The sequence below is a fragment of the Grammomys surdaster genome, unplaced genomic scaffold (assembly GCF_004785775.1).
Source record: "Grammomys surdaster isolate TR1022 unplaced genomic scaffold, NIH_TR_1.0 1019, whole genome shotgun sequence".
NCBI classification, from domain to species: Eukaryota; Metazoa; Chordata; class Mammalia; order Rodentia; family Muridae; genus Grammomys; species Grammomys surdaster.
Window position 1 is genome coordinate 1,084,310 of NW_021605438.1, and position 22,604 is coordinate 1,106,913.

Below are 22,604 nucleotides of genomic sequence, written 5' to 3' on the forward strand. Positions count from 1 at the left end.
TTTTTCTTTTTCTTTTTCTTTTTCTTTTTCTTTTTCTTTTTCTTTTTCTTTTTCTTTTTCTTTTTCTTTTCATGAAAAGTTATCAGCACACAAGTTTGTCTCTTCTCCCAGGGTCACAGGATAGGAGTGAATTTTGTTGATCTGTCTCTCATTCATTATTTAACATCTAGGGGAGATTTGGGGCTGTTTTACCAGACAGCCTTTCCTTTGGAAATAAGGAAAATGTAAAGGGAACATATTGTTTTCCTGATCTCAAGTCACCACAGTAAGATATCTGGGCAAAAGAGACAGAAGTGAAATGGGAGGTGAATATCCATGGTGAGCTTTCCTTCTTCAAGAGAAAATTTTCAAAGAGACTAGAGGCCACTTATTCCTGGTGCTTTTCCCCAGCTCCTTGTTGCCTTTCCCACGGGAAGAAACTATGCTGGGGCTCAATTTGCTGTCAGATATAAAGAAACTTAGCATCCTGAATAGTCTAACACAAACCTGCAGGGAGGTTAAGAGGCAGATACTTCTGAGACTTCCCTAGACAGAAGATATCAACACATATGGAAGAGTCAGGGTCCTAGAACAAGACAGTCCCATTGTGCTGAGAACATGGTCAGGTGTGTCCAGAGGCCCTAGCTAGGAGAGAACAATCTGTAAGGAAATGGGTTCAAGACAGGAAGGAATTTGAGAAGATCTTCGTGGCTGCCTGGCAGGGATCTTGTTCTAGAATCCACTGGATCCAATGAGCATGAGCAAGTTCCCTTCAGATCATAAACAATCAGTGATACTCCCACAAGCGACCCCCTGCAGGGCTCTGGTGCTCATTCTAACCACTGGGTTTCATGATGGACATCAGCAGGCTGTGCTTCCTCTGGATGGTTTAAATGGTGTCATAAGCAAAGGAGCACAGCAGGGGGATCCAGAAGCACGTTTTAAATGTTTTCCAAAGGAGCAAGACCCACACTGCTCCCAGGGCTCAGTTCCAATGACCTTGTCAAAAGAACCAAGGGCAAAGGATTGCTGGGAGACGGAAATCAACTCTCACTGAAACACAAAGCAGTGTTCTGGAAAGAACAGGGAAGCAAGCATGGTTCTCTTGGCCTCTGTGTGGTGGTGTTTTCATATTGGTCTCCTTTGCTCAGTATAATCTGAGAGAAATGTGGCTCACTGGGAGAGCAAAGAAGCAATGGCTAAATTACCAAAGTTGGCATGTGTCCTTTTTTTAAAAAAAAATGCATATATTTTTAAATAAAATGTTTATTTTAAAGAGATGTAAACATTTTTTTCTTTGATCAGGTAATATGCCTGGGTGTGATGTTCTTTATGTGTGTTGTTTCCTGGTCTCCTTTCAGCAGCTGCAGAAGGGGGTACCACTTGATCCCCATCTTGCAGATGAAGAAACTAAGGCTGAGAGAGACTAAGTTGTCTAGGGTGACATAACTTACAAACTAGCAGAGCCCAGTATCAGACTTTGACTTGTCCACCTCCGAAGCCTCTGCCTGTGCACCGCCAGTCATACTAACAAAGTAAATGCTTTGTGACCTAAGCACACAGCTGCATTAGCATCCCTAATGAAATCCACACATGTACATACAGGTGTGCATCTAGCCAAGCTGCTGTATTCATCAGTTTGGTGACAGTGTCAACTAAAGACTGCATGGAGTAAATTGGGGATCAAGATGGCCTATTAGACACACACAGCATCCTTAAGATGTAGATTTTCAGATCTGCTTTTCTCACTTAAGGATATTTCCATCTGTTGTTTTTTCATTGGAGAATGTGTGATCCCATGGAGGAGCTATGATGCTATTGGATGACCTTTGGACCAGAGAGATGACCCCAAACCTGATTCAGATGAGAACTGCTTTTCTCTGTGGGGTAGTTCTGCCTTCTCTCATGTTGTTCTCCCCTTACTTTGGGGCTGTTGTACAACTCATATATAATTACAAGATCATGGTTTACATCAGCAAAATGTAACAATTCCAGCACAAGTGAGCTTACTTCTAAGAGTCTCAGCAGAAATTTCACTGTTGGCTGTCAGTGTCTGAACTTCTCATGAGTCTCTGAACTAGTCTGGAGAAGCAGGCTCAATCTCATATCCTAGATTCCCCAAGCTAAAAAGTAGGGTCATTTGAATCTCATAGATTAAGAGAGGAGGGTGGAATTTAAAAAAACACACATTTTATTGATTCTTTGTTCATTTCACATCATGCACCCCAATCCTACTTCTCTCCCTGATCCTCTATATCCACCCTTTGGCCCTGCAATCCTCCCCAAAACAAAACAAAAACATCTCAATGTAGAAGCTGCAATGTGTCACATAATATAGCCTTTTACTTAACAGCCTTACTTGCAGTTCATTGCAATGAGTCATTGGTCTGGTTCAAGGCCTCTGGCTTCTGCTACACTGTCAATACTTAACCCTCACTGGCATTCCTCTCAGATACCTTGCTGTTGCCCTGTGTCATGGAGATCTTGTAGCTTTGGTTCTGCAAGACCAGCCTCTTCATGTACTCCAGTAGTTCACAGATGGGGTAGATGTTGGGTGGACCAACTCAAAGCCCTGGAACTAGGCCTGGGTGGTAGCTGAATTATTTAGCCTATCAGCTCTCCTGTGCAAACATGACCAGGGACAGCTTGTCTTCTAATGCATTGTATCCACAGTGTCAAATGCATGATTTCTACCTCTTTGGGGTTCTTTAGCTCAGAGGCCATGTGTTATGTATCCAAGACTCTGTTCCTGCTCAGTGTGGCTCTTTTTCATGGCAATCCACTCCTGTTATGATAAACCAGTGTTCTCTGTGTCCATATCAAGAGTACATACAAGAATGAAAAGATGTACTTCCTTCATTTCCCACACAGCTTTCAAAGAGACTATCTCCCCTAGATCTCACTGTTCCTATTTGGCGAAGTGAAGAGTCTATAAGAAAAGCATAGGCGACTGCACGTTGGATGGATACCCAGGTGGAATGGTCTCCAGACGTCCCCTGCTTCAGTTTCTGTCCCACACTTTGTCTCCATATTTGCTCCCTTGAGTATTTTGTTACTTCTTCTAAGAAGGACCAAGGCACCCACACGTGGTCTTCCTTCTTCATGAGCTTCATGTGGTCTGTGAGTTGAATCTTGGCTATTTCAAGCTTTTGGGCTAATATCCACTTATCAATGAGTGAATACCATGTGTGTTCTTTTGTGATTGGGTTACCTCACTCAGGATGATATTTTCTAGTTTCATCCATTTACCTAAGAATTTCTCAAATTTGTTGTTTTTAATAGCTAAGTAACACTCCATTGTGGAAATGTACCACACTTTTTTGTATCCATTCCTCTGTTGAAGGATATCTGGGTTCTTTCCAGCTTCTGGCTATTATAAATAAGGCTGCTATGACTCCAGCTGTATATGTAGGGATGGCCTTGTCGGGCATAGGTGGGAGAGAAGATCCTTGGTCCCATGAAGGCTGGACACCAAGTGTGGGAGAATTCGAGGGTGGGAAGGTGGGAGTAGGGGGATAGGTGGGGGCACATCCTCATAGAAGCAGGAGGAGGAGGGATGGGATAGGGGGTTCCTGGGCAGGGGGGAGTGGGGTAAGGGGATAACATCTGGAATGTAAATATAATATACAATAAAAAAGAGAGCAGAAAATAGAAAAGCGTAGGCATTAATATATGCATATATGATAAGTAACTCTCCATTTGTATGTGTGAATATATATATATATATATATATATATATATATATATATACACACACACACACACGCACAAGTGTGGGCAGTAATATACAAATGGAGAATTATTTTTAACTGTTTGATTAACATTAACAGGTACAGAAAAGCATAAAATTGTACATATTCATAGGGTAGTACATGATGCCCAATGTATGCAGACACCATGCAGAACTACAGGCATTTGGGACAGAGAAGACAAACTTTGTATCCAGTTTATGATACTTGAATGGCTATGCACCAAGCTGCTCTGCATGTGGGATTATGTGACAGATATGACACAGCCCTCGTTCTTTAACGATTTTTTAAGGATTTAGACAAAACTTCCTGTAAGGATTAAAACCCTTGTTCTTGAGCACATAGCTTCTTACAGCCATCAGCTCCATCACCAGTCCTCAGCACTCCTGTACTGAACTGGGTATTTTTTTTGTACTGAGGTGTAGTTAGTCTAGATTTGCTGAACTGATAGATACACTGAAGGAGGTTCTTTGTCATAGAATGTGTGAGTCTCAGTTTAGTTTACCACAAATAAAGCAATACAAGGCAATATTGCAAGGCTTACTGTCTTTCAGAAGCAACCAGCATCATGATTGGGCAAGTTCATGAGAGGGACCATTCTCAAATTTCCATGAGGGACACAAAATTGCCCTACTCTACTTAGAAACTTATGTCGAGTTCCTACTAGGGAAGATTGTCAAAATGACTAACTTCAATTAATATTTTAATACCAAGGATGTGTGTGTGTGTGTGTGTGTGTGTGTGTGTGTGTGTGTGTGATGGGGGGAGTTGATTATCATTAATGTGTATGCACATTTATATACATAAACTGTTAGATCTCATTTACCAACATTTTATTAATAGTTATTATTCTGTTTTTGTGAGTGATAATGGTTTATGGCTTGGCAATTCTGGAGTCTTCCTCAAACGTCGGAACAGACTGGGATCAAAGTCAGCAGCAGGGATGCTGTGAACTGCTAACATGGTTTTCATTTTATTTCAGTGTCTGGAAACTCTTTAAATAGCAGAGAGATCTTCTGTTCCTTAAAACTTTGAGAGAACAGGATTGAAAGTATCTGAAGCTTCTCTATATCAGCATTTCCCAGAAACCATCTCTAGGCTACCTGCTTTGAGGGGCATTATTCTTTGACAGTCTGCCTATTTCTCCAGTTTTCTTGCTGTCTTCATGCTTCCTATTTTTAAAACACCTGTAGCAAGCCATATTCCTAGTGAATAGCAAGCTTATTTTAAAACCATAAAATATGACAATGTACTCTTGCAATTTTTAAATTATATTGTATCTGTGATTAAATCCCTTTTTCCTTTCTAAATCTGCCTCAATTCTCTCCCTCTCTTTCTCTTTCTCTCTCAGATGTATTCACTTTCTCCAACTATAAGAAAAGTAATGATCCTTGAAATCAGTTTAATAATTAATGCTCTAATTTCTCCTGTGATCTGTATCAGGCAGGCTTTACGGGTGCCCATGCAGGGCAAAAAGGTGAGAAGCCACTGTTGGGGCTGTGCCTCATTGCCTTCTGCATTACTGCTGTTGCCATACCCAGAATTTTGCATCTTCTGGAGTTCCCTGGTTCCACAGCAATAGCACAGTTGGCTGCACACACTTCCACACCTTTCTGGGAGAGTCATGAGACATTCAATTCTTCTACTCATGGAACCTTACCCCATGTCACTTCAAAGCTTGGCAGAACTGCAAAACTGGCACTGGAGTTTTTCCAGAGGAACATAAAGCTGTTTGTTCTTTTAGTAAACAGTGTTGAGGGTCATCTTGCCTGGAGTAAGAATATCAGAGATTAAAGTGGTAGTGAGCACACAGAAAAGGTACCTTCTCCCATGTTTTTTTGTTTTTGTTTTTGTCTTTGTTTTTTTTGTTTTTGTTTTTTGGTTTTTTTTTTTTGGTTTTTCAAGACAGAGTTTCTACATGTAGTCCTGGCTGTCCTGGAACTCACTCTGTAGACCAGGCTGGCCTTGAACTCAGAAATCTGCCTGGCTCTGCCTTCCAAGTGCTGGGATTAAAGGCGTGCACCACCACTGCCCAGTGACCTGACCTTCTCCCATTGTTAATAAGAAAAACAGGAACCTTTCCATCCTGTTTGGGTGTGTTAGATCCAACAAAAAAGTGATGAAAAGGGCATCCTATAATTCCCTGTGTGATTCATGTGTGACCATGATAACAATTGTCTATCCGATGCCTTCCACCATTGTTCAGACCTTTGATCTCAGAATGATTCCTTCCCTTCAGCTGACAGTAGAAAACAGGCTTGCCATCCCAGATGACTGGAAGGATGGCAAAAGTGTCATGGTCCTTCCAACCAACCCTAAGGAGAAAGACAAACAGCTTTTCCGAAAGTCATCATCACCAAAGTGCTCCTGTTTGGCAAAAATACCTCTGGTATACTTTGTTGGAGGCTGTGGATGCTCTCCCAGCCCTGGACCCAAAGATACCAACTGTCACGTAACCTTGTAGCAATTCCATAGACACACAGTGGTGTGACCTCAGTTGAGGATACTGGGTCAGCAATTTCCTGCCTAGTTAAATGGAAAAGACCCCAAAACTTTCTCGTGAGTCTTTAGTCTGTGCCTTCAGCCGAATTTTATACCTTCAAATCTCTTAGTGGTCTGCTGGTCAGCTCTCTCTGATATATACTCTGTGTTTGAGATTCAGACCTTGTTGGGTCCCTGTATGCTTGTAACCAACAAGTTGGCAGTTAAAGAAGTTTCCTTTGCTCCACCATGGTGGAATCCTTCTCACTTCTGTGATTGTCCTAACTGACCTATTTTTCTGTTATCCATCTTGTCGAGCAACGAGACTTGAAATTGAACTCTCTCTGAACCATCTAAGTATATATCCCAGGAACCTACAGTAATGCGTATATTCTTCAATACTCTGTCTCTTTTTTAAATAAAACTTTTAAAGTAGATATTTGAAGTGTGGACAGCAAGAAGGGAGTTATTTAAGTGTTTTGTTACAAAAAAGGTGATAACTTTCTATTGAATGTGAACATCAAGGAGGTTTCCTTAGTCTGTCAAGGAAAGAATGGACCCAACGGTATGAGCAAGGCAGTGTAGGCACCTCACAGCATTCGCATGTCAATCTTTGGGTGATGTGTGCCCGTGAGCACACCATATGAAGAAAGAAGAGGTGACAGAGAATGTTTTTGTTACTGAACTGCCTAGCAGTGGGCTACCATTTTCTGAGAGGGAGATCATTTCTTTTCTGGGAGATCAACAAATAAAACTCTTTGTTGAAACTTGGGGAAATAAAGACAAGAGAGATGCAGCTCTCTGTGTTCTTAGGGTGATGGTAGACTTGAAAGAACACAAGTGGAAAAATAATGTGTGTAGTATCTGCAGGTTTATCGAGAAGCCATACAGGACACTTCCACCCATTTCCACATCAGTCTCCTGGGAGCCCTGCCCATAATTAGACTGTGGCAAAGCTACAAATCCAAGGATGGTGGAAAAACTGGAGTTGAGAAGCTGGCTATGGTAGCACATACCTTTAGTCCCGGCACACAGAAGGCAGAGACAGGCAGGCTACTGAGAGTTCAAGGCCAGCCTTGTCTACATAGCAAGTTCCAGACCAGCCTATGTTATATAGTGAGATCCTGACACAAAAAACTAAACAACAACAAAAAGAAAAACTGGAGTTGGTTATGCTACTTGCCACACCATGAGGAGTGGACATACACCAAAATATTCCAAGGCTTCCTTGAAGGGACCAGGGAGATGCTCGGTGGGTCAGAACACCTGTTGTTTTTGCAGAGGATCAAGGTTTGGTTCCTAGCACCTAATATATGGGACTACATGTAAATAAACAGTTTTGATATGGAGATGAAAATAGTCAGCAGAGTTAACAGACAGGCCACAGTATGGGAGAAAACCATTACCAGCTACACTCCAAATGAGAGACTAACATACAGACTTACAAAGAGTTGAAGAAATCAAATGCCAAGAAAATAAAACCTCCAATCAACGTTTAAGAAATAACCATTTTAAAAAGCGTTCAATATCCCTGTCCATCATGAAAATGTGAATTAGAACTCCTCTGAGATGCTTACATGTTGAGTGAAAAATTTAAAAAGGCAGCTTCTATTTTCTATCTCTCTGAGAAGCTGACTTAGCGTCAAAATACAAACAACACAAGGGTTATCCACAACACTTACGTCACCCCAGTCAGAGCGGCTAACATGAACAAGTCTGACGAAAAATGTTATAGAGGATTTGGAGAGATAAGAACCCATATTCAATGTTGGTGGAAATGAAACTTAATACCACCATTGTGGAAATCAGTTTTAAGATTTCTCAAAAAAATTAAAAAATAGATTTACAATATGACCCAGCTATTTCACTCCTAAGCATATGCACAGAGAACTCCATACCATACCACATGTTTATGGGAGCCTTGTTAACTATAGAAAAGGACTGGAATCTACCTCATTTCCCATCAACAGATGCATGGAAAATAAAACACTATATACACACATATGAGTACTATGTGAATGTATGAAGTTAAAAGTTGCAGGAAAATGGGTGGACTTAGATGTATATATGTGAATATGTAAACAAATGTTCACACGAGTAACGCTATACCTGAACAAAGGAAGAAGAAAGGCTGAGTGTATAAGGGACTGAGGGAGGACTAAACCTAAGTGAGAGACATGAGTTATGAAAGGGGGTATAAAGCGAATTGTTTTCCTGGATCTAACTCTGTCATAGAGGTATTTGGTTTTGGTAGTGGATAAATGCATAAAATATATTCATTACTGAAAATTTAATATGAAATCCCATAGTTTCTGTTCTGAATGTTTATTCTCATTGTACAGCAGTGTTGTATACACTTTGGGGCTGCTTAATTTTGGTGTGCGATGCTTTTGTTTATTTGCAACTTTATTATTTTGACAATAAACTGTTATTTTGATAATAAGCTTTATTATTTTGATAATAAAGTTTATTATTTTGATTATAAAGTTTATAAAATTAAAACAAAATCAACCTCCAGATACTTTGGGACCTAAGGGGTTTCTTTAGTGGTATGAAATTTATGCCCATAGTTATAAAGGTGATTAGAGCCTTAGGAAAATCACATAAATTCTTCCATTGTACTGTAGCATAGGATGTCCAAGTGGCTTGCTGAACTGATGGGTAAGAATGTGTATCATTGAGCTTTGGAACTACATATTCCTATCTGAAGAGTGATGAAGGGTATGGTAGAGAGTCCTAGTAAAATGACTGGCGGCTACCTGAGCTTGTGACCTCTTCTTCAGTCTGATTTTCTAGACAAGGATTACTAAGTGACAGTTTCTGTAGTGATGGACATGTTTCATTTCACACTGCCTAATACCATGGCTATAAACTACATGTGGAATATTACATTTGCTTCCCTATGATTGCTGTGATAAAATACCATGAGCAAGGGCAACTTAGAGTAGAAAGGGGTTTACTTTGGCTTACAGTTCTAGTGGAACAGCATCCATCATGGTAGGCAAGACGTGAAAACCATGGCAGGAGGAGCAGGAAGCTGCTGAACACACTACACACTTTCATCCTGTCACAGGAGGTACACATACACACACACACACACACACACACACACACACAGAGAGAGAGAGAGAGAGAGAGAGAGAGAGAGAGAGAGAGACAGAGAGAGGCAGAGAGAGAGACAGAGACAGACAGAAAGAGGGAGAGGGAGGTTGGAGGAGGAAGGGGGACAGAAAAAGGGAAGGGGGAAGGGAAGAAGGAGAGAGAACAGGAGGAAAGACATGGCTACAAATGCTCAAAGTCCACTCACCAGCAACATACTTAGTTCAGCAAGATTCTGCTTCCTAAACTCACCACCTTCCCAAACAGCATCACTAAGGGGATCAAAATGTCCAAATACATAAGCCTATGGGAGACATATGTCATTTAGAAACTGTATGTGGCTCTTGGAAATCTGAAATATAGTATACAGCAGCTGAGGGGCTACTCTTAAATTTTATTTAATTTGATGCCAAAGCCACTCTAACTCAATGATTGGGAAAGTTAAGATGCATGTAATTTTGTTGGCCAAAGCAATCCTGTGGCCAAGCCAAAGGTTGACAGGTATGGGGAGGTGCCGTCCTCCCATAGATCAACGTCAGGAACACAAGGAGCAGAGTATTCTTTTCTTTTCTCCCCTCTTGTTTTCCCTCCTCTCTTCTCCTGTAAATGAACTTCACTTTTAAGCATATTTCTTCTAGATGCAGAAATTACATTTCAGGACATGCCGTGCCTTGGCTGTAGTGCTATCTGTTCGTTTGTAACCCTGGCAGCTTCATATCCAGCCCGTTCGGCTTTTGCAGGAGCAGGGGAGATGGAACATTTGTGACCCATCATGGAACTGGCTTCCCACCTCCGCATAGGACTTATGTGCAGGGACCTCTGTGGCTGACAGACAGTGTGATGGAGGCACTTCCTTTCCTGTCAGACAGCTTCACTACTCCTGCTGTTAAGCGTGGACCACAAAGGAACAAGGCACAGGCTACTTTCCGGACATATCCTTCTGAGACTCGGTGGTGAGGCAATACTAAACCCCAGCTAGATGACTGTCACTCTGCTCCACAGCACCCACAACTAATTCATAGTTGGTTTGATGATATAGGCTGAGGAGGAGGGAGGATATTCTGGGTATATTTCCTTTCCACAGAAAATCAGCTGACTAATCATGACCTCAATAAATCATAATCTCTCCTGGAGGGATAGGTAGTGTTTGATTTATTTAGTTTGTGGTAACGGTAAAATCTCTATGAATTCCATCTGTTTTCCTTTTCTCTTTCTTGGTTTCATCTTCTGCATCACTGTCTTCAACACCCCAGCAGCATGTGGGTTCTTTAGACAGCAAGATGTTATAGTCTTCACGAGCTCCATGAAAGTACAAAATCTTTTGCTCTTAAATTCCAAGCTCTCTTCTTTAAAAACTCCATTTTGTTACATGTGATTCTGGCATCTGCTTTGAAAGATCAAAAGCACAGACTTGAAATTATTTTCTCTCTTTTTTTTTCCTGTGTCATTTTTCTTTATTCTAGGACAGAATGCAGAAGATGCACTTGACGTATGGACAGGATGACTGAGACACTAAACTCTTTCTTTTATTTATTGAAATTTCAACAGCCACACACATTCAAGGGCCACTGTACTGAATAACACAGTTGTAAATGTGACAAAGTATTATGTTGTTTAAAGCCATAGAGTGGTCTTAATGGCTCACTGTGACTGACGAACACAAAGCCATGCTTATTAGGGTATTGGTGGCTTTTCATGTTGCTGTGAAGAAATATTCTGACCAAATTAAGGTAATAGAGTTAATTTGGCCTCACAATTTGTGGGTACAGTCCATCATAGCAGGGCAGACATAGCAATAAAACCTGGAGGCAGTTGGTCACACTGCATCTGCTGTCAGGAGGAAGAGAGAGAGATGGAGATAATCCTCAGCTCACCCTCTCTTTTATATACAGCCCAGAGAACAGTGGTGCCTACATTTAAGGTGGTTCTTCCTACCTTTGTCAACCTAAACATTCTCTTGCAAACATGCTTGTTTCTCTGGTGAATCCAGATCCTGTTAAATTGCTAATCACTATTAACCACATGGTCATTTTTTTTAAAAAAAAAACTCAAAATAGAAGTACTTTGATTATATAAACATGACATTGACATTGTAGCCACACACAGTCAATTACAAGCACAGGATGCCTTCATTGCTAATTGGCCAGAACTCTTGACCTAATAAGCAGAGGCTGAACTCACAATTAATTAAAGATTTCATGTTCATTCAGCCAAAACATGCCTCAAACCATCATTTGTTCCACTGGCCAGTGAGATACTTAGATCCATATTTAGGGCATCTTTCTACTGTAATCAACACACTGCAGAGTATCTCGGGTCATAGATGCTCTTTCATTTGTTTTATTATTATTATTATTATTATTATTATTTTATTATTATTTTCATAATAGGAATGATCTTGGATTTTCCCATTATGCTAACTTCCCTTGTATCTGTCACAGTGGACTATGTGGTGGTCTGTATGTAGTTGGATTTGGAAAACAGCATTCTTTCAATTCCATCTACCAAACAGCAGTAACTCTATTTAAGATGGGGAGACTAGAGAGAAGCTCAGCAGTTTTCCTAAACTTGTTTATTAGCTATGTGGAATTCTAGCGGGAAGACTCATGCTTGTTTGATCCAAAGTCTCTACTGCCCAATAACTCTGACTTGATATATAAAGATGACAGCTAATTGAGATCACACGTGATTTTCATTCTTTCTATTTTTACATTTATTTATCTATTTAGTGTGTGTGTGTGTGTGTGTGTGTGTGTGTGTGTGTGTATGTCTAAGACAACTTGCAGAATTACTTTTCTCCTACCACACATGTTTTACACATTGAACACAGGTTATCAGGCTTCTTTACCTGTTGAGCCCTTTGCTGTCCCCCTCATCTGCCACCTTCTAAGTCTAATAAGCCACAATTCCTACAACCAGCTGGCAGATGCCAGTGGGCTACACAGCTGATACCCATTCAGGTCTGATGGTGGAAAGGAGATGGACATAATTATGAGATTAGAATCAAAGTCATACAAGAAAGCTGTCTCAGGTTGGGGTAGTAGACAAGATGTCACTGATTCAATCCTATGTAAGCTTTTGGTTACCTACTGGGCTTGAAAAAGATTAAGGATGACATTTCGGGATGCATGCTATGCCTAGTTTGAAACCCCTTTGCTCCAAGCTTAACCTTGTGATTGAACACCAATAAGGTGACCTTATACAATTTAATGAACACATCCCCCCCTAGCATGTCTTCCTATGAATTCAGCACTGAAACATCTCAGATTCGTCTGCGATGCAGTAGGAGCTAGATGTTCACTCCAGCCAGATGTTTGTTGTTGTGTTGTTGGTTTCACCATTCAAGCACGAAAATATTTCCTTTTCTAGAAGGATAAAGCCTAAACACCTTGGCAATACTGTCTTTTCCCACCTCTGCACTAAAGCTGTCCTTACAAACTTTGGACAGAGGAAAGGTGGGAGCGGCAAACTACAAGTCCCAGCATGCACGGCGCATTCTGCACAGGCGCACGGGGACCACCCGGCCAGCTGGCTAGCCAGCCTGCGGAGACTCCCCGGTTCGCTCGCCGGGCTGGGGCTGGGGGCTTCAGCCTGGGCTGACCGCCGGGTGCCTAGGGCGGCCCCGGGCGTGGCACGGAGAAGGATGCGGCGGGCGGACTAGGCGGAGGTGCTCTCGGGAGGCTGGGCGCGGGCCAGGCGGCTCCCCAGGCTCCGCAGTGCCGCCGCCGTCGCCCGGGAGGCTGGGCGCGGGAGCCATGTAACCCTGCGGCGGGCTCCGGGCAGCTCCGTCCTTCCCCAGCTCCCGGGCTAGCGCGGCAGCGGGGCCACGATGAAGAAGCAGTTTAATCGCATGCGCCAGTTGGCCAACCAGACGGTGGGCAGGTAGGTCACCCGCTGGCCGCCCCGGGCCGGCACGCCCGCTGGGTTGCATCTGCCAGGCGCAGGTGATGGAGCTGCCCGGCCTGGAGCTTGTGCGTCCCTCCTGGGTCCCCGCGGGCCGGCTGGCGCGACCTTTCCTTTCCTGACCCCGACCCCTGCTCGCTTCCCGCCCGCCGCCGGTCTGGGCTTGGGTTGCCCAGCTCAGAGAGTGACGCATCCTTCACCTGCGTCCCTAGCTGCCCCTTCACCTCGCCCTCTCTGCCTTTCCACGGGATTCCCTTTTCCTCTGGTAGCGATTCTTCCTTGGAAACAGGTGTTTGCTCTTCTGGAGCTGCTGGTTGTTAAGTCTCTGGCTGCCACGGAAGAGCCCTTCCTCCTTACGCCCAGTTCAGGGCTGCTTAGGGTCCTGAGGTAGTGCTGGGCCTGATCGATACCCTCCTTCCCCACTCCGAGCTGTGTTTGTTTTCAGGGGCTGATGCTGGATCACTTTCCTGGCTGTTTTTTCCTCAGCGTTTGGGGGTGGGGAAAGGATGGCTGGGAGGGGTAAGGTGCTGGTGGCATGGCGCTGCTGTAGGCTCGGTCCCAAGACTTATTTCAATGGAGGGAGGGAGGGAGGCTGCGAAAGTGAGGCTCAACTCCCTTTGAAGATGAGGGAGGATCAGAGAGGAGGATCAGAGGGTCTCAGCCAGGTAGAGGATGGGGACAGTCTCCCCTCCCTCCCAGTTCAGAGCAGCTCGCCCCAGGAATCTGCAGGACCCAGACTGCTCTCATCTTGGTGAACATGGACTAGATCTGGGCCAGTGTCTCCAGGAGCGGATCTGTGGGGTGCCAAGATCTATTAAGGTTACATAAGGATTCTTAGTGGGTCCCGTCCAAAGCTAGACATTCTTGAAACACAGGCTTGTTAGATAGAGGGGATTTTTCATGGAATCTGTGTGCCCAGGGCAGGATTTCTGTGTGGTTGTCAAAGGAATTCAGGTGTGCAGTTTAAAGTAATCAGAAAGCGAAGAGCCTAGCCTTGGGTGCAATTCAAGTGCAAGCTCCACACACAGAGTGCTCTCTGCCAGGTTTGTTGAGAAACCAAATACCTTTCTTGGGTGGGAAGTGGAGCCTGAACTGGCACCTGCTAGGATGGGGGTAGGGACTTTCCTGGAGAATAGAGGACATGATGGAGGCATACTGCCCTAGTTACAGTGGGCATTTGAGGGCAGGGGATGTGGTGGCTTCTCATGCTTTCAGGAACTCCAGATGGTTTCCAAGTAACCTAAGCGTTTCCAAGCGTCTAAACTAGACTTGGATTCATTTTCCTTCCCCAAACACATGTGCTTTAACATGAGGGGGAATTTATGAATAGCAGAGTCAGATTAGCCCAGATTTTTGGCAAGGTATTGCCACAAATATAGCCTCACGTGGACTGTCTTTGGTATGTTGGATGCTGAGATAGTGTTTTCCTGGTACTGGGGGGTGAAGCGGTTGGTTGTCAAGCTGACCATTCCTTTACTGTTTTGGCTTCTGGATCACTCTCTGGGATCTGGCATACGTGATGGCATTAGACATCCCGGGGATCAGTAGGCCCCTCACTCTGACCACAAGTTGCTGTTTCCTGTGGAGTATTCTCAGTCCACTCAGTATCCCAGTGTTCTCTTGGAATGTTAGATTGGTGCTAGGATCTAAATGTCTCCGGGAAGGCATTCATGCTACCTTCATGACTCCTGACTCATATCTTCCTTCAGGACTTGTTTTTAAATTGTGAGATTTTTGAGCCCTGGGCATAGGAACTGTATTTTTCACTTTCATTTATGGGGGAAATGAAAAAACAAAAGGCAAAAGCAAACTGGATTTTATTTTAAATTGGTCTTATGTATTCAAAGAACATTCTTAGAAGTACAAATACTGAGGCTGCACCCTGCTTACCTGCTGGAGCTGCTGAGGTCTTAGGTGAATGACCAACCTGTACAAAGTAAGGCCTGACTTGTATCTGTCTTGATGAAGTTCAGAGTGAACCCTTAAAGCAAACGTTTTCTTTACTGCTTCAACACTCCCAAGGCCATCATTCTGCTTAGTATTCCCAGCATTCCAGTGACCTATACAACCACATCCCTTTGGATCTCCCCTTTGTGTGAACATGCTCATCTTGTCTTCCCTTCTCCCTGTCCCTGAACTCCTGTGCTTCAGACACATCAAGCCCAACTCCACTTTAGGGCTTTGTTCTTGCTGACCACCTGGTTTGCTACCTGGTTGAGGATGTGGTCTTCCCAAATTGCTTTCTCATCAATCTTGACTTGGCTCACAGGCTCAGGTAAGCCTCCTCTCCCCTCATTTTTACCCATCATCCTTTTCATTTTTGCCCACTACTCTCCACTGTTTGAAAGCTTGTCCTTTTTTGGTTTTTGCCTGCCTGTCTCCAATAGAATGTATTGATCGCCCTTGCATGCCAAGGGCATGCAGCAGTGCCTTGTAGACGGTTGGTGCTCAGTCAATATTTATTGCCAAGATTAAAATGGTTTACTTCTGGCCAATGATGGGAATGAAAGCAGGTAGCATGGGGTTCTTCCTATTGGGAATGTTGAGAGACACAACACTGTGCATCAGGAAAGGGGCCATGATTTGCTTCTTAATATCTTCATTCACTAACAGCTCATAGTGTTGGAAGTCTGGATGGTAGGTGTGTTGTCATAAAGTGCTTTGTAGAGTGGCCTTAACATACACTCAAATCTTACCATTATGGTTTTGGAAGTAGTGAGTTCCCTCTTTCTGGTAGAGAGGTGAGCTTCAGAGCTGCTCTTCTCCATAGTGCCTCACTTTCTGTAACTCACAGATTTCCAGATTATTCGGAATGAAAAACTTCTGGGGATTGGCTTATTTTCTTTGAACAATGCAAGGATTGCCCTCCTTACATGTGCTCTCTGGTTCTTAGTACTTTGTCTTGAATTGGGCATATCTAAGTAGAATGCAGCCACTTAGCATAGCAACTATAGGAAGAGGTGATATATGCTTTGTTGGTAAGGTGTTAGTCTAGCATGTATGGAGCTCTGGGTTCAATCCTCAGCCCCACATGGTGATACATACCTGTAATCCACCTGGAGGTAGAAGCAGGAAGATGACATAGTGAGTTCGAAGCCAACCTGAGCTACCTGAGGCCCTGCTTTGGACATCTTCTCCAGGCAGAGCATGTGTCTCTGCCTTGATTTTTCCCATACCTGTTTCTTCACTTTTGACCCTTCTCTGGAAAGCTCTCCCTGGCCAGCCTGTGCCTATTGGCTAGGAACAATGATTATCGAGTGGGGCACATTTGCTTGGGTGCTTAATGATCTTGAGATTAACTTCCCACACATTTTTTTTTTTTTTAAATTGGTAAAATGGGAACAATGAAGGTTGCCCTGTGGATATAGGAATTGTAATGATGGTGGAGTTACCCCAGAAAAATGGTGAACAGTCGCTTCAGGACCTTTGGGCCAGCACTCTAACTCTTTTTGGATGGCATGCTTGTGCTTGGTCATTCAGTGTAAGATGATTGGCTGTCTCCTGTGGGCCAGACATTGCTCCACTCTGGGAATATTACAGTGCCAGGCAAACTGAAGTTCTGCTCGCTAGAGTCTGAATTCTAAGGGTGTGCTGTACTTTTAACAGTTCATTTGGAGTGTGATCTTTAACTTGTTGATCATCTCCCCAGCTTGATTTTAAGCTCCTCTGGAGGCAGAGACAGTGTGGCATACAGAGGGTTCTCTGAAAATCCTTGGCAACTGGATCAGAAAATATATGCGTTGTAAGTAGAGGACTCACCGAAAGTAGTTCCAAGATTCAAGGAGAGCACCTGATGCTGCTTTTTTTGATTTTTGTAATGGCAGTGATACCTAGAAGAGGGAGAGCCAGCTGCTGCTGGACTATGAACTCGAAGGAGGTCTTAGCTTATGCCTCATGTATGGCACCATTTTCTTTCTGTTGTTGTTGTTAAATCTTCAATAGGGTCTAGGGTCTTCTGGGGTGCTACCCATCCTGAGAGACTGTTCTTCTTGGAAGTGATACCTGGTTTGTCTTGGGCGAAACACAGAGCTGAGTGGAAACTTTAGCACCCAAGAGACCCACAGGGTGAAAGAGAAGATGCAAGAAGCGAAGTCAGCCCCTGTTAAGGACTTGTTTTTCAGTCTGTAGGTGGAGCACAGCAAGCCCCCATCTTGGAGGGCTGGGATGAGGTTGAAGGGAGTCTGGCGTGGTGAAGGGCTCACCAAAATGGACCATGAGGTTCTGATCATTTTCCTTTAAGGCTCACCCAGTCTTTGGAAAACATTAGCCTTCTATGTACACAGTCTTAGAAATGAATTCTAATGGTAACTGCCCAATGGCTCTTCATGGGGTCTGCCCTTGTAGGAAAGTGGGTAAAGCCCAAGAGGAGGCAAGTAGCAATGGGCTTGTAGGTGGCACCATAGTAGGTGAGAGCAAGGCTGTTTGGGTTGCTCTGGATTATGTGGGTTTAGAGGTGCTAAGTTGGGAGGGGGGGGTGAAAGAACAAATTTTGTCTCTAGAGCTCTGCTTTCCGTTCCTCGACTGCTAGTGTGCATGACAGAGCTGAGAGGGCTTGGTTTCTCCTGCAGCCTTGCCAAGCCTCGCTGCTGCAACAGCAGCATAGCCTGCACAGTTGAACTGCAGGCAATCAAGGTATTGGCCAGTGGTCCCTAGCTCAGTGTGAGGCTGCAAAGCCTCTAGGAGCTCTGCTATGGCCTCTATTTCTGCTCTGGCTAATGTTGCTGAGGACCCTTAGCCTGAAGCCACTTCTTGTCCTTCAGCAGGTCTCTGAAAGCCATCAGCCAATCAATAGGATCAGAAGGGAAAGTCAGAACACGTCTAGATTAGTCATCACCTGCTTTTGCAAAAGCTGGCTGTGATTTAGACTTCTCAGACCAATCCAGGCTTCTGCAGCCTCTTTCTATGAGTGCAGCGGGGCTCCAGACCAGAGACTCCTCAAGTTCTTCAATAGAATCCTGGGAGACCAGGCAGGACCTCCTGCTGAGTGTAACATACTTTGTGTAACAGAACTGATCCACTGATGCCAGACTGGCACAGGGAGAGAGAAGGGCCTTTGCCCTTGGTTCTCCATGTCCCTTACCCAACAGGCCTGTTCCACCTACCCTCAGATGGCCTGGTCTCTGCAGTCAGCAGGAGGCTGCCTGAGATTCTTGCAGCCCAGACCTGCAAGTCATTGTGAGGGAGCCTTTTTTTTTTCTCTTTTTTTCTCTTGAGTAGCAATTAATCATCTCCCCTCCCATTTTTCTCCACCAGAGGAATTCATCAACACTGATTGGTAATTTTTTAATAATGGGTGATAAGAAGCATTGTTTTTTTGTGGCTGTTTTAAAAAGTAAATTAGTAGACATGTGACTAAAACAGTAATTTGTGACTATTTGTTTTAGAGGGTTCTGTAATCATCCCTTTTATTAGTAGTCAAGAGCAGATTATTTCAAATGCTATTTCTGCAGTGATGGTAAATAGTGAGGTTATGCTTTGGCCCAGCACTGCGGCGCTCTGAGCTCAGAGAGCAGCTTCAGGGAAGACAGAGAGGATCTGTCACCCCTCGATTCAGGGACCTCTGGCCCTTGCTGAATTGGGGAGGCTGTGGTATCTAGCAAGTTGAAACTCTCCTTTCTGTCCAGGAAGCAGATGTAACTTTCATTTTCTAACTTTAGAGATAATTTTTAGAATAAATGTTTATTTTCCCACAGAATTCAATTTATTTTTAACCTTTATTTTTAGTTGCATAAGTAATATTTATCATAGGGAAATGATAACCTTGTAGATGATCAGAAAAAGGGGGATGTTTAGTAATTTTATACAAGAAGCCACAGTTAATACTTAAATGCAGTCAGTTAGCAGGTGCCTTTCAGTCTCTTACTGAGGTAATATCTTGGTTGTATGAGCTTCCTGGAGTGTGCTTGAACAAGCTAAGATTGCTCTGCAGCCATTGGTGGCACCATTGTATTTGCAGTCCATTGTTGATCTGGACATCACCATGTGCATGTGAGAATAGTGACCGTATTATGTATACTCTTGTAAACTTCTTAATTGCCTTTGTATTATATCTTGAATATGAATATGCATACCAGTAAATACATATGTGCACATGATCAATAATATAATGTCTAGGGTATGTAATAGTCCACCACAGCTAACTGTTTTCCTTGTACCTTTTTTTTTTTAGCTAGTTCGAAGTTCTTTTTTTCCTGGATATTTATTGCTCTTTCTAAATTGCATGCATTTGTGTTTTTCCTTCATTTTCGAGATCCATGTTCATAACTTTGCTTGATTTTTCTTTTTTAGGTAATTTATAATATCTAAATATGTACATGCTTAGCTGCCTGCTATACATATTTTACTGTGGGTTCCTGATTTCTTTTTGGTTTAGTTGTTGTTGTTGTTGTTATTGTTTTCCCATGAGGAAATCTGATATGTATGGTTCGGGATTTGTTAACTTACAGTTTATGCATATGCTCAGACCCATTCCTCAGACCCAGATTATAAAAACACTTCCAGCAGTGTCTGGGATGCCTTGATCTTACCAGCCAATCTGGAATCCTTCAGCCAGCCATTCTAGTGTGTCTGATGTATGTTAGAAGCCATGCTTCACTTTTCCAATCCTTGTTTTTAAGTTACTTACCCTGTTAAATTGACAGTGTTATTCATATGTACTCAATTTGAAGTACCATTACCAGGTACTGAAAGGCCTCTTATATGCTTGATGATTTCTGACTTGCTTCCTTGGCCTGCCTTATAAATTCCAGTAGGAAACTGAGGTGGGTTCAGCTGTGAACAGTGATAGCCTAATTCTCATCCTAAGGCCAGAGTATTTCAGGGACAGTGAAGCCAGTCTGGATCCTGCACCCCAGGTTCTGTCAGTGGCCCAGACACCAGAACGCTGAGCCTTCGCCTGGGGTACCTTCCTGTCCAACCTAGATGTCTGTCTTGTGGAAGAGAAATGTTTATTGCCTTTTGGCATTTTCTGACATGTAGGTATCAAGATGGAGACTGTGCCATCTTTGCAACTTTGGTGTCATGAGAATACTTCCAGGGGAGCAGCAGCTGCTTATTTAAGCCTACCCATGATCCTCTTCTGCAGTCCGTTACCATTTAGATCCTCCTTGATCACAATTTCCTTGTTCCATGTTTTTGACTTGTTGCTATAGCATGGGGGATTAGAATAATTTATTTGGCTTTTCTTACGCTTATTTAACCATTGCTTTTCAGTGACTTAAAATGTGGGTTACAAGATTCTCCAACAGATCATTGTATCTTTTGCAAATAATAATTTTGTGTCCTTTTCTATAGTGGTTTGTACTTACTTCATTTTCTTGTCTAATTACATTGTCAAGCACTCAAAGAAAAGCACTATAATATTGTGGTAATTCATATGTGCCTATGATATTGACCTTAATATAAATGTATGGTAGTTGGTGTGAGAGGGTTTTTGTAAAACATACTTTTATTTGTTTGTGTATGTGCGCACATGTGTATATAGAAGTCAGAACATGACTTGCAGGATCAGTCCTCCCTTTCGAGCATGCAGCTGTGGATTCTAGGCATTAAACTCTTGGTGCTCAGGCTTGGTGGCAAGGGGAATAACCTGCTGAGCCATCTCACCAGTTCTTGAGAAAGATTAAAATAAATGATATTACATTATTTTACTTTGAGATTTTCTTTTTATATTGAAGTTAAAGTTGACTTGTTATTATCAAATTAAATCAGTGAGAGACTCCCATCATCTCTCTGTGTGTGTGTGTGTGTGTGTGTGTGCGCGCGTGTGTGCGTGTCGTGTGTGTGCATGCCTGATCTTCAGTAGAGTCTCTGATATTGAACCCTCCTTCCCTACGTTCTACTTGACGGTGAGCTGATGAATATTTCTGTATAGTCAGATTGAACTTATTGTTTGTATGACTTGGCAACCTTGGTATGTTTTTCCCATTTTGTAACAGTGTAGAAATGAAGTGTCCAGATCCTCTTTTGTAAGGAGTAGTAAAACCAGGACTTGCTCATTCTTTGAAGCTCCTGAGGAGTTTTCCAAAGACAATCTTCCGATATGGTGATCCTTTGACAGATTTCCACTTTCTTTAGTGGCCATGGGACTAGTTGTGCTTTTCAATCACCCTGAGTAACGTATTTTCTAAAAGATTCGTTTTATTATGATCTTGATGTTAAAAACAAGCTTAAGAGACTCTGCGTCTGAATTGGACTTCCAGTGGTATCTAATGTGAATTGCTTTCTTTCTTCCCTTGACTAGCTTTGCCCTAATGCGGAATCTCTTGTGATTTCCTTGGGTTTGTTTTGTCCTTCTCTGAGTATTCGATCTCCCATGTTGTATGTGAGGCTAGGTCAGACTCTATGGGAACACTCGAGTGACATAATGCCATGGTCTTTTATTTCAGGCTCATGACAAATGAGCTGGTATAGAGGGAAGTGCCGTCAAGGTCCGTGCTTTTGTGAGGAGTCTGGGGATCCCATGTGACCGCCTCCACTCTTTCTTCAGCACTGCTGAAGGTGAAGAGAGAATAGCAAACTGGCATGTATTGGCATTCTGGTTCTTTGATCTTTCACTTAGAATCCTCAGAGGTTGCTCTGCCAACATGTCACTGGCTAAAACTAGTCACAGAATTCCCCTGGAGGTGGCCGGACCAGGTTCTCTCCACCCAGCTGAATCACCAGGGATTTTGTTCCTTCTGCACATATCTCTCCCTGTCTTGCCCTGTCTCCCTGGTGTGTATTTGAGAAGGCTGCAGAATGTCACACATATGCCTTTCTTTAAGAGTCTCCTTGCTTTCTTTAAGAGTCTCTGCTGGAGCTGGTCAGCCCCACCCGAGGAACCAATGTCAGGAAAACAACCTTTCTCTTGCTGCTACTCATGGGCCCAGTGCTGAAGTTATAGACATTTACTACCATGCTCATCTTCAAAATTCGCTTTAACAAATATATTTTTAAATGTCCTTCCTACAATGGGGAGGATAGTAATGAAGGAAGCAGAAAGTCTCTTCCTGCCACAGTGACATGACACTCTACAGGATTATTGCCAGGGTTAAATAAGATTAGGGAATAAAACATCCTTAGGCGAATTCCTGATTATGATAAGCACTTCATAAATTGTAGTTATTACAGGATCCCTTGCTGGGCTGAGGGTCTCTCTGACACAGAGAATGATACATGGTCTTTTTTACCTATGTTCCCTGAGAACTTGAAACTTACAACTTGAAATTGATGGGCATTTTTCTTTGGCTCTAATCAAGCCCAGTTTCTCTGTTTAGTCAGGAGCATGATTTATAGTATCAGTAATGGCGGCTATCTCCGAATTGATACCTTTGCTAATAGTCAAACTGTGCCAGATCTCAGCAGCTCCCAGCCCTGTCCTGCGGAGTGAGGACAGCCCTTTCCACCTCAGGC

At 43.1% G+C, this 22,604-nt stretch overlaps 1 protein-coding gene across 1 annotated transcript in view; it reads left to right on the plus strand.

Moving 5' to 3' along the window:
- Positions 1 to 12,856: 12,856 nt before the first annotated feature.
- Positions 12,857 to 22,604, plus strand: part of Arhgap44 (Rho GTPase activating protein 44) — a gene marked incomplete at its 3' end in the record, with an annotated part of 151,529 nt that continues 141,781 nt past the window's right edge. The window contains exon 1 of the mRNA XM_028783159.1: positions 12,857 to 13,190. Coding sequence (XP_028638992.1) covers positions 13,138 to 13,190 — 53 coding nt within the window. The remainder of the gene's footprint in view (positions 13,191 to 22,604) is intronic.